General features: G+C 36.4%; 1 protein-coding gene across 2 annotated transcripts in view; it reads left to right on the top strand.

Annotated features, from left to right (window-relative positions):
• The window catches only part of NBAS (NBAS subunit of NRZ tethering complex), a 160666-nt gene that overhangs the window by 27721 nt on the left and 120263 nt on the right, over positions 1-12682 (top strand). For both annotated transcript variants that reach the window (XM_014894964.2, XM_088162424.1), the window contains exons 18-21: positions 85-219; positions 911-989; positions 1678-1782; positions 2066-2202. In XM_014894964.2, coding sequence (XP_014750450.2) covers positions 85-219; positions 911-989; positions 1678-1782; positions 2066-2202 — 456 coding nt within the window. The remainder of the gene's footprint in view (positions 1-84; positions 220-910; positions 990-1677; positions 1783-2065; positions 2203-12682) is intronic.

Below are 12682 nucleotides of genomic sequence, written 5' to 3'. Positions count from 1 at the left end.
AAAACAAACAAAAAGCTGTTTTATTATGTCTCTTCAAAAATGAGTTCCCCCTTCATTGCTTAGATTGTTGATTTTGTCTTTCAGATTTATCTTACCAGGGGAAGTGGACATTGAAATTCCCTATGAAGACCTTTTGTCACCAGATGAAGAAATGGATACTAGAAAGGAGAAAGAAGCCAAGAAGCGTCAAGAACTGCTATTATCAGTAAACTTCTCAAAGTAAATGAAATGTTAGGCCATGTTTTATTCAGAATTACAGGCTGATAATAACTACACTGTTGTGGGTTGGGGTTCTTGTTGAGGTGAAGCAGGTGAAGAAGCAGGAAGGGCCTTTGCAAGGGTTTCACAGAGATGTTTATTTCAGCCACGTGTGAGCACAGTCCCGGAGTTCAGAGGCAAAGGCGTTGGTCTGGGGCTTTGCGTTAGGTACATGGGGGTTTTTCAAGGGTGTGGTTAGGGCGTAGGGGCCAACAGCGAGCCAGGGTGGGAGTGACCAAAAGGCTGACAGACAGAGAGAGGGCAGGGGGCTGTCCTAAGGAACAGAACAAGGCTTGTCTTGACCTGATAGGACCTTGACCTGATAGGATTTGTTATTGAAAGGAGATAACTGAGAGGCTTCTCCTATCTTTCTAACTGGGAGTGCCTTTCAAGGTCTCCAGACTACACAGTTGCAAGAACATAATTACTCCTGTATGTATTATTCCTACCAGAAAAGTGGTTTAAATTTTTGTTGGCATTATATTGTGTATAATAATGCCAATTATTATACACAATAGTATATTTCTTCTTGGTTTACTTAATTTTTTGATATATCCCAGTGCACAGTCATTAAAATGTGTAACCTTTGTCTTCATATGCACATGGTATAAAATATTAATGGCAAACATGAAAATTCCTGTTTTGAACACAGGCTGACACTGGAACAGAAGGAGCTCTGCCGTAGCAGGCTGAAGCTGTTAACTTACCTTGATCGCCTTGAGACCTATGAGGTGAGTTCTGAGTTCTCATGCCATTGGCATTCCTGCAGCTTTTGCATCACATCATCTTACCCTTTTTTGTTATTTATTGTGGTATTAATGTTTTTAGCTTATTGAAAGGCTAGTCTGTCACTGGAGAAACGTCAGATATTTTCTTTTCAAGTGACTGTGTTTCTCCTGCTTCACTGTTCCGAAAGGATAGCTTCTAGTCTTGAGAGGTGCAGTTGGGCAAAAGCCTGCTTTGAGCATCCTGTGTCTGTAGGGAATTCAATTATGGGATGTAGAGTTCAGGCAGGGTTACTGTGATTACCCTGTCAGTCAAATTGGCAAGGTCTATGCAGGTCCTCTAACAAATCTCAGTCTTCCATGAGCTTACAAAAGTGAAAGATTTTGGAATGTCAAACTGTGTTTTACCAAGTTTTTAAATTTTAAATTTGCAGTTGGCAATACACATGCTTCCATTATGACTTTTACAGCATCTCTGTAACTAATGATGTCTAAACCTTAAAATAAGGCAGAAAGGCCTTATCAACCAAAAACTCATCTGTCTTTTTTCATACTGAAACACAAAACCCTGCATACTTTTCAGCATATATCTCATACCTACTCATCCTAGGATAAAAAGATGTGTAGACTTTTTGCCACTTTTGTAAATGCTGTATAAAAAGCAGTCTTTTTTTTTTTTTTTTTTTTTTTTAAGGAAATCCTTGGAGGGCCTCATGCAGCTGAGCAGCATTATGATGGAGAATTCTTTAAGAAGTTCAGAAATCAGAATATTGTACTTTCAGCAAGAACTTATGCTCGGGTATTAATATTTATGTTGCTAGAATCCAGTGTTGTTTTGATATTGCTCTTTGCACTAAAGTACTTTTTCCTCCTCCCTTTGAACTTGGTTGAATCTCAGTGGAAATTTGGGAGGTGGTGTCTTTGTTTGATTTTAAATAAATAAATGCTGTGACCCTGACCTTGTTTTCTTCGTTGCTAAAGAAAATCTAAAAATGAACTGTTTATTGTATGACTTAAACTTTCTTGCTCATTTTCAGTCTAAATCAGTCTTAAGGTCTGCAACTTACTGTTCTGTTCTTCAGGAAAGCAACGTCAGAGCCCTGGAAATTTTGTTCACTTTCCATGGATCAGCTTTACTTCCACACAGACAGGCGATTCTGTCCAATTTTCCAGAGACTACTTCACCACACGAGTATGCTTTGCTGTTACCTGAAGCTTGGTAAGGGTGCACCAATAGATACTGATTTAAAGAGATGATTTTTAGATTAATACATAAATTAGTTTCCATATATGGCAGTCTGGTATTGGTTATTATCTGGAATCAAGAGAGCAGCTTTGTCTGTGTGGGTCTTGATTTGACCAGTCATCATTTTCTGCTTTACTTTGTGCCATTAGTGGGATCTTTTTGGTCATTAGCAGGAAAGTAGGGATTTTAGAGATTCTTTTTTCTGTTGCATATCTAAGAGGGAACATGGATTTTTCTGACCTGAAGCTGCCCAGATTTTCACGTGTAGTACAGGTCTTTAATTGGTTTGTGACAACAGCCAGTGTTAGGAAATTAATAATACAAGTGTTTAGGTCCCTGGAAGCAAATACATTTTTCTGTATTTGTTTTGTGAAGTAATTGAACACTTAAGCAGTCATTAACTTCAGAATCATTAATCTTCTTGATACCAGTTCTTGCTCAACTTGGTAAGGTAGAATTACGAAAAGCTTTAAATACAGACTTGCCTTCTGTTTCATTTCAGCATAAAATGTTATTTTACTGTGAATTTCATCAAATTTTTTTAAGAGAGTCATCCTTGAACATCATAATTATGTTCTGTATACTAATTAGAAGAATTTTTGGCTTTTAGAGTGTTTCTTTTAGACGCTTCAATTATGAAATTCGTTTTGAAGCATACTGTTAAGTGCTCATAAAGAGATGGACAGATTTCGTTATTCGTTAGTTTACAATAAGACTTTGAAGCCTTACTTCAGAGGGAAAGTTTTTGCAGGAGCTAATATAATTTTTTTTGTCGTCTTCCGTTATTATAGTTAAGCTTTTTGCTTCAAGATTTTCACTTCAAGTCACATTTGAGCAATTCTCCTTTTGGAATAGTGTTTTTCAATTCATCAAGTTATTCCCCTGAAACTTTTCCTAACTTAAAATACTTACAATTTTGTTGTCCCTGAAGAGAAAGAACAGTCTTTATTTCATGATAGCTAATGCTTCCCTTTTTATTTGTTGGTAGTGTTAGGAACACATTTAGTGATTTAGTTAAGGTGTCAAAACACTTGTTTTATCCTTTTCTTTTAGATAAAGGTTAGGACCATGAAGAGAAATAATTGCAATATTTATAAAATTGGTAAAATATATTTCAATCTTTCTCTTTTTTTAAGATTTAGAATGTGAGACACAGGGAAGAATGGTCATCATAAATGTGATTATGATCTATTGTTGGTCATAAATAGGGTTCCATGTTTCTGAAGGGTTATTTGTTCTTGGTTTTGGTTTTTTGTGTTTTTTTGTTTGTTTGTTTGGGTTTTTTTAAAATTTTATTTTGTTGTTTGGTTTGCTTACAAAACTGACTTATGTGCCAAGAGGCAAGATGACAGCTAAAATAAAACATTTCACTAGTGATTTAATAGTAAAGATGTGAAGTTATGAGGTAAGAATTTAGTTTTGTCTGCTATTGAAAAATAAAAATATATATGTTGAATATTTATTCTCATAGCAGACAGAACTTTCCAGTGCTAGCATCAGCTATCTGCAGTCCCCTAGATTGCAGAATAGACAATGCTGTGTGTCTTTTGACGTTATTGTCTTCGGACAACTACAAAATGAGGATGAGCTCAACCTTGTATACACAAATCCTGTATACTTATAAAACCAAAAATATACTGTGTATTTGATTTAACCTTTTTCTAAAACTGTTTCTCTGTTAAAGAACTGATTGCTCACATAATATTGTTAGATATACTCCCTAAAGCAATATTTTTTAAAATATAATTAAATACGTACTGATCACAATATCTGTTAATGAGAATAATATACTAATGAAATAGATTTAAGTTGTATAAAGTAAAATTTTCTTACTATTTTAAGAAGGCTTCTGGCAATTCTTGTTTCATGTGAATCAAAGAGAATTGAAGTTCTTAGTCATTTTTTGTGAGTTTATTGTCCTTTTAGCTCTGGCATTCGTTTTTTAAGGAGTTTATTAGTATGGTAAAATTACTGGCGTTCTGTAGATATGTTGTCATTGTTAAGAAAAGTCATTTAAATAAGTGTGCTATCTATTTTCTTTGTATTAGAAGATAGTATGTGGACATAATTTTCTGTAAATTAACTGAGCAGGATGATGATACAATTTATTCATTCAAGACATTAAAAATTTGTAAGCAGTGACTGTAATTAATATGCTTCTGAACAAAAGAAAAACACTAGAAAAATATAAACCCAATGTTTTAATTGGTAGAAAAAATGCTGCAGAATTACCACACGGTCTCTTTAGCTTATGTAGCTTGTAATTACAGAGGTCTCAGGACAAGCAGTGAATCAATCTGTGATGAGCTTTAGGCAAACAAGATTCTGAATCAGGAAAAGGATTGTCTGGTTTTGCTTTCGGAATTTCACACTGTTGCTGTTAGGAAATAGGGTGTATCCTTCAGAAAGGTTTTTTTCCCTTTTAGTTGCAAAAAAGGCTGCTGTCTTGTGATTTCTTTTAGATCCTTGTTTTTTCTGAAAATTCTTGGTTGCAATGTCTGTACCAGCAGATTTCAGTAGGGTATTTGGCTGCCGTGGTGGATGTGATGAGCCCACTGTCACAGATCAGCTGATGGCATTGCCTGTTTGAGAGTGCAGCCTGATCCAGTGGCCTTGCTTAAAGAACACCTTGTTCATACCTTGTTGATGGCCTTGTTGCTCAATTTCCTGCTGCTCAGACCTCCTGCTGATCCAACTTTGGTGGAGGTGTCTTCCACGTCTTCATATATGGCTCTTTGCATGTGTGCATTGGATGAAGTACTGTTTAGAATTTACTATATTGTGTCTGTCTGTGTACATTGCACACTTTGAACAATAAGGGGATTGATTCCCAGCTGGACTCTGTGAGGGGACACTCATCCCCATGAGAATTCATTACATTGCTCTATGCTCACTTAGCTCTTCCATCTCTAGGGGAATCAGGTGGAGACAAAACATGAGATTGTGTAGCAGGTGCTGCCTTGTTTGGGCATGGAACAGGTGAGGTGGGTAAACAGGCACCTCCATCTACAGCCGGAGTAAGAGCACTGAAACAGTTGCTTGCTGTACATCCCCACCAACATGAATGCATGTACAAGTGCTATGAAGAATTTCCTAACCTGTAAGAAATGTTTTTGTAAATCTTGGCTTATAACTGTTTGTCTGCATCCTCTAGTTCAGCTGCTGATAGTAAATTCTAAGTACCTACTGAAAGAAAGGCTCCTTTGGTTAGTGCATTCTGTAGGCATGAAGCACTCGTTTTTCTTGTACTTGGACATGTCATTTACATTAAGATGGCATTTAAAGGGCAGTGTCACAAAAATGTGGGGTCTTGTCAGTCAAGGAAGAACTGGCATAATAAATGGAGAGAAAAAGCAGATTTTTTTTTTGCCCTTTTGTGACATGTTATTAGGAAACACATTTTTTTCCTGTATCTGCTTGTAAAAAGTCTCAAATGGTAGATATCCATTTCTTTCTCATTTTGACCTATATTTTATAGCTTAGCATCTTTTGGGGTTCCTCAGAACAGTTCAGGAGTTCTTTGTCTAAGCAGGGAATTTATGTATTCATGAGACTCTTGCAAAAGTCTGTGATTTAAGTAAGTCAACAGCTCCCTAGTTGAGAAGGAATCTGAAATATTAAGACACATTGGTGAGTATAAATGGTATTGGCTTCAAATTGATATTATGATAGATGGATGTTACTAAGTAATTTGTTTTTGCAGAATTTGGATTGTAATGTTTTTCTACTTTTCATATTATTTCTCAGCTTCTTTTATAATGATGGCTCCTGTGTCTCTGCTGTCTCTTGTTGAGATTCATGTTCCTTCTCAAAGATCTGTCAGATGCACAGACTACATCTGTTAGGACAACTGGAATGAAGTTGGTAAAAGTTTAGGTATTCAAAGAACATGATAGCTCTTTTTAATCTCTGTTTTAATAGCTATAGCTAATGTTCTTAATCTATAGTTAAGATTGTTGCCCTGAGGTTTTTAAATGTGATGTAGGAAAATCGTGTTTTACCACCATTATAAATACATAACCAGAGTATTTTTCTGGTTTTTAAATTTTCTTATCCTTTGTGCTAGTCTTAACTGCTGTGTTGTAACATTACTGCTCACATTTTCAACTCACAGAAGTCTGGAACGTCAAATGTGTGGTTCCCTCAGCAGCCATAAGTCAGCTATATTGCACATTATGCTATAGTAAAAATCTTCCCCCTAAGATAGCAACTTTTTATATGTTGCTGTGTTTTTGCTTCTTTACTTTCTCAAATACTCGTGTTCAGTTGTGACATAAAGTGATTTTTTACTGGAGAGTTGTGGATGAACTCCATTTGCCTGATGAACTGAGATGGGAATGTCGAAGTGTCTCCTAAAAACTTAGTGAAGGTTTTAAAACCTGAAAATTTCCATGTAGTTGACTTTCATCTATGAATCAGTAAGTACTACTAAGAGTTCATATGCAGTTAACTTTGCCTTTCCATAATGATATCTGCTCCTGAACTAGGTTTTTAGTCATAGCCTGTGGCACTGCACTTTCAATAAAGCTCTTAAAGCTTCATCTCTTCCCTTCCTTATATGTGCATGTAAATAGGTTTGATAGCAGAACGTCTGCAGAACTATGTAATATATAGTCCCCTCTTTTTCATACTATGTTTTTTCTTGTGAAGCTGAACTGCCTTTGTTTTTAGTGTAATTCAAAGGTGTTCATGGTAAAATAATTAATAACATAGTTCTTTTTTTGAATTTGTTTGAATTCGTTTGTATAGTGCTACAGTGAAGATAATAAGGGCTTATGTTTTATATGGATGTCTTTTTTCTTTACACTATCAGGAAAAAAACAGTTTGGGGGAAATATGTAGTTAATATTATTTCAAGCATGTGTTTGGTAGAAAAAATATAGCAGATCTTACCTTCTACTATGAAGTAGAAAAAAATAATTTTTGAGAGAAAGATTACTTGTCATGATGACACTCATGTTCTTGCCTGGGTTGACTTCTGGTACAAGCAGGGAAAGTTCTTGTCTGTGAAAAAATTAAGCAGTGGTTTGGAGGAAGAGAGACTCTTCTGCAAACTGCTTGTGTGCAAATCTGTGATAACAACAGGAACAGCTCATTACAGACAGGAGGCTGCTGCAGACAGCTGGCAAAAGTACCATCCATAGAAGTTGGTTATGAGGAGTTTTTGAAGAAGAGAATGAGAACTTGAAGCCATGAAGGAGCTGTGGAGAACATGAACTGTCAGGGAGGAAGGAGAGAAGTTTCAGAAGAACCTGTTGTACTGGAGCTGAGCTGTCGTTCAGCTGAGAGAGCTGAGTGTGTTCAGCGTGGAGAAGGTTTCAGAGAGGCCATAGCAGCCTTCACATAACTTCCTGTAGCATGTGAGTCGAATTGGCTGTGCTGTTTACCCACAGAACATTGACAGGATTTGCTTTGTCTTTCTGGCTAGTTAATGCTGGACTTGTCCTGACTTCATCCACCATATGTGTCTTTGGCCTGCATAGTCCTGAACTGGAGTTTAGCTTGCCTTGTCCAATCTTTTAATGAAGTGTACCACTGCTGTTGGCTCATCTGTTTGTTGTCCTTTTACAGGGTTTAGAATAAAATTTCTCCTAGGAGCATTCATTATGCTTTATAAATGTACACTACTGAAGTAGTATTTTCACAATTTGGTGGCAGACAGCTTTGATCTTATTTGGAGTTCAGCTTTGTCTTTAAAATAGCTTTCATAAAATCAAAATGGGCTATTGCCTCACAATTTTAATTGTATACACGAAGAAAAAAAACCCACAGTGAGCTTCTGAACTGTGCTTGTGTAGTGTTAGCTGACTTTTCTGATGTTTAGATTATTCATTCTAGGTTGTTGAGGAGGGAAGAGAGTTTCCCTCTCCCCAGATTTTATTAGAGGTTAACTGCATCATTAAAACATAGCTTGATTTGTTTATATGAAATCAGTTATAACGTTCTCCTCTGGTGGCAGAGCTGCTTCAAAAGACCTGTCATTGCAGTAAACACAGCAGGGATTCTGAAGGCCAACTGTGGTGGCCAGAAGCAGTGGGATACCTTTTCCACCGGTTTATGCAGATAAGTTTTCCCAAAATGCATGATGTTTTAGGCAGCTGTGCTTCAGTCATTATAAATTTGTCACGTTCTGTGGAAATTTCAGGAAAATAAAGCACTTCTCTCTCTGCCCACCACTGCTGTATCCCATAATATATTGAACAGTTGGAAAAAATACATGTAATCGGTTCTGTAGATGCATTTACTGTTTAGATACTATAATGAAGGAAAAGAATGTTTTCATGCAATATGAACAATGCAATACATACCACAGCTGTCTGAGACTGTATCTGGGATGCATTTCTTATATTTCATCCTCAACTATGGAGTAATTGTGACATAACAAAACTGTTTCAGAGACATAAGAATTACAGAGCAACAGAAAGTGGCATTGATTTCCCCGTTGCTATCTGAGAAGATAAAGACTTCGAATAAATGAGTTTCTAAATTAAATTAAAAGAGAATATTTTAGTTATTTTATGTATGTTGCACACAGGCTTCCAAATTAGGAGTTAATGAGTATTTCTAACAATATTTTTTGCACAGGGAGACATCATTAAAAAAGACAAAGCAAAGATTAATCTACTTCCAAGATGCCCCGAACCTACTTCTAAAAACATAAATGTCTTTCAGCAAAATGATAATGTTTCATAAATATGTTGGGGCAAATTGCATCTTGCATTCAATGTAGATGCAAAGTTTTTACAAGGGAAAAGATTTAAAGAAAAAATATTACGCATTTTCAACTTGATTAGTCCTGGAGACAGGCCTGTTCTATGAAATATTTAAAAGGGGGAAAAAAAAGCAAACCCACACAGTTGGTGTTGGTAATAGAGAGAATTGGAATCTGACCTTAAAACTGAGTTAGACCTTCCTCTTTTGAAAGCCTGTCCTTGGAGAGAAAAATAATCTGCAGATTTCAATAAATGCAGTTGGTACGATACAGAAACTACAATAGCATGAACTTCTTTTGTCAAAGAAAAGAATAGGAAGAATTGCCAAGCCAATGTAAACAATAGAGTGAAAAGAGCAATACAGGAAAAATCAGCTATTTTTGAAGAAATAGAGTTGAATACTTCCATAATCACGCAATTTACTGGATTCCAATCATATTTATTCTGCTGTTGAAAAGAGAGAAGTGTAAAGGGTGAGGGAGAAACAGTGGCTCGGAAAAAATGAAAAATACCTCAAAGCCATGCTTATATTTGCATACAGTTATAGTAGGGCACAGCTGAGAGTTTTATTTGGGAAAGAAAGTCACCTGCCTTAGTGACTACAGTGATCTGTCACCACCTGTGTCTGGAATTCCAAGTGCAGAGGAATGCAGGCTTAACCTGCACGTGTCTCTGATCTCTGTGGGATTTCAGTTCCAGGAACAAACCTGCAGAGTTGTGTAGCACAGGGAGAATGAGCTGTGGGTGCAGTAACACAGTGTACACTGCATGTACAGCAGGCTGCCTGTGCATGCTGAATTCACCACTTCAGCCCTGCTAGATCTCTGTCTGGTGTGCAGGGCATGTGTGGAGGTTCTGATGTGCCCCCATTCAGCTGGATTTGCTGTACAAGTGTTGTAAACAAAAGCATATTCTGCCTCTTCTCAGATGTGTTCACGTCTGTATTTCTTTGTCTCATCTGCATGCAAGTTTTTTTGCAGACTGCAGTGGTATTTTGACACCTGAAGTCTTTCTCAAATGACTTGCTTCCATTTTAACAACTGCTTTTCCAGAGTTTTGTTGTGCTCTGTGTCTGCATGAGTCACTGAAATTACTGACAATAGAAATCTAAGGAAAAAAAGATAGTCTGTGCTAAATCATAAGTAGCAGTTAAGAACAAAGCTTGTGATAAATGTTGAGATAAATACAGCGTTCTAATCTTTGCTTTTATAAAGGGCTTAGGTACAGGGGTGTCTCATCCTTTGCTTGTGTCAAGACTGGTTTATTCCAGTCCTTGTATTTAATTTCAAATTCAAGAGTTTTTATTAAGTCAGAATGAGGAGAGATAGTAAGGACAGTTGTATATAGTCATGTAGGGGGCAAGAGGGAGTTAGATATTTTATTAGTGTTGTTGAGAAGGTGAATGGAGGTAAGAGTCAGCAGTTAGGACTGCTGTGGGTTCTGCTAGGGGTTTTTTGTATGTATTTTCTGAGCTCACCAAGAAACTTAGCTGTTAAGAATGACTTTAGATAAATGCTGGTTTCTACTAGGAAGAAAAATCTTGCAGCTGCATCTTTTTTGGTGGTGTTTTCTTTAAGCATTTAGAGAAGATGGTTTCTGAATGCTGCTTGACTCTTGGTGAGAATTTAAAAACCTAAAATTCCTTTCTCAACTTACTCCAGTCATGAAACTGAGTACTTTTAAAGAGGCAGATGGAGCCAGAGCAGAAAATGCTTTAAAAAGTATTTTCCATGGCTTATCCATGTACCTGAATTAAAATATTTAACTTTTTCTGCTGTGAGAAGAGGAAAAAAGATAGAGGTATGAAATGAAAAATCTTTTCCTCTTCAGTATTTCACAGTGAGGTCTGTTAATAAGCTTTTATCAAAGACTTCTGAAGTATGCTTTTAGCCCTTCTAGAATTGAGGTGTCTGGACCACTGTAGGTTTCACTGCTGCACAACCTTGTGCTAAAACATGAGACTGATCTTAGATTTGGCCAGAAGGCAAATGGCCAACAGTAGTTTTCAGGAGAGGAAAATAGGTACAGGCAAGCACACTGCAATATTTACTTGAAGTTTCTCAAGTGACAAATATATCTCTAATGTATGGCTCAAATATCCTCAACTGGATATTTTCTAGATGTAGTAAACTTCCATGAGACTTTATTCCAGGAATTCATTCTTTTTTGAACCCACGTACCTGGTGGTTTATCTTCTATGCCATGCAGCAGGTATTTAACAGCTTAGCTATGTGTTGTGTAAAACAGTATCTGCTCTTTATTGTAAACGAGGCCCAGTCTTACCAGTATTTACACTATTGTAGGAAATCAGTACAGTGAAATACAATTTCCTATTTAAATAAAATGATAACATGAACAACATGGTATCAGTCTTGGCATATTGTTTCCTTCCTCCAGGATTCTTCAATTTGCTCTGGCATTTAGAAAAGGGACATCATACACTTCTTGCCTCTAGTCATTCATATTGCTTGTCTCTGTACTTTTCACCTTTATTTTTATTGTGCCCTTTTGAGAAAACAGGCAGGGCAGAGTTGCACATTGCTTCGTCACTTGATGGGTTTTGAAGTTGCAGGGAAAGGGGGAAGGAAAGCAACTTTCACAGAGGGGAGAGCCTGGGGACTTGAATTGAGTGAGATCTTCCCTAATCATTACTTTTTTTAAGCAGTAAACCTTCTGCTTCAGTTGACACTATAAACCTGGGATGTTGGGGAAATGATTTTTAATGCAGTCTGTATGTAATTAATGACTTCTACTATTTGGAAAGGATTTAATTTTAAAGCCTATTTAAAAAAAAATTGAAGCAATTGGAATTTAAGGGCACTCAAGTGGCTTTTGTGCTATAGGGATAGGAAAGAAAGGATGAATTTTTAGATGAGAAGAGGGAAATGCAGATTATTTTCTGAAAATAGTTAGGGATATAGATTGATTGCATGTCTACAAAAAGAAGCGTTTGCTAATAACTGTTGACTTTAGGCCAGAGTGACTAATACTTGCTTGCATAAAAATTAAACTTTTTGTGTCTAATAATTGTTTATCAGAGTCAGCAAAGTAACTCAACTATGTTAAGAATAATTGGAGGTTAGAAACATGTAATTTGTATTGATACATAACATAATTCAGTTAAAAAGATGCAAGTTTTGCCAACTTCAGTTGTAAACCTTTTGTGCTACTGAATCCGTAAAGAAACAGCTTCTTAATTGGAACTATATGTCCTGCATGTTCACCAAATCTATGGCAAGTATGCTGGATGTGACAGCAAAATTATGCAGAATGTGTTCAGTATGGTATTTGGCAGTACAGGCTTGGGTCATTAGATTTTTCTTTGTTTTTTTGTTTTTTTTTTTTTTCTTTTTCCCTTCCAATCTCATATGGAAGGATTGTACATTAGGATTGCTTGTGTGTGTTTTGAGACGTCTTGGTTCCTTGTCATTCAGAGCTCATTCATGCAGGGGTGGTTTTAAATTTGCATTCTAAACATCTGTATTTGTTTATTTGTAGTAATTTTTAATAACTTGTTAGTCTAAAGAGGAGAATGTTGGAGTTTAAATATCCATTACATGTTCATGCCTCTTTCCTTACTATTTTGCATGACTTCTTTGTCTCAATAACAACCAAAGGAACCACTGGAGGAGCAGCCAATCCAAAGAAAATTTCCCTGAAGTTTCTTTTGGGCTTCTGAGATTAAATAGGAAGGTTTATTTAGGTGGGAAGCTCTTACTTAAGAGAGTCGTGGAAGTGCA

This window comes from Sturnus vulgaris, chromosome 3, assembly GCF_052056855.1.
Source record: "Sturnus vulgaris isolate bStuVul1 chromosome 3, bStuVul1.hap1, whole genome shotgun sequence".
Taxonomy (NCBI): domain Eukaryota; kingdom Metazoa; phylum Chordata; class Aves; order Passeriformes; family Sturnidae; genus Sturnus; species Sturnus vulgaris.
Note: the sequence above shows the minus strand (reverse complement) of the source record. Positions and strands in the feature narration are given on the sequence as shown.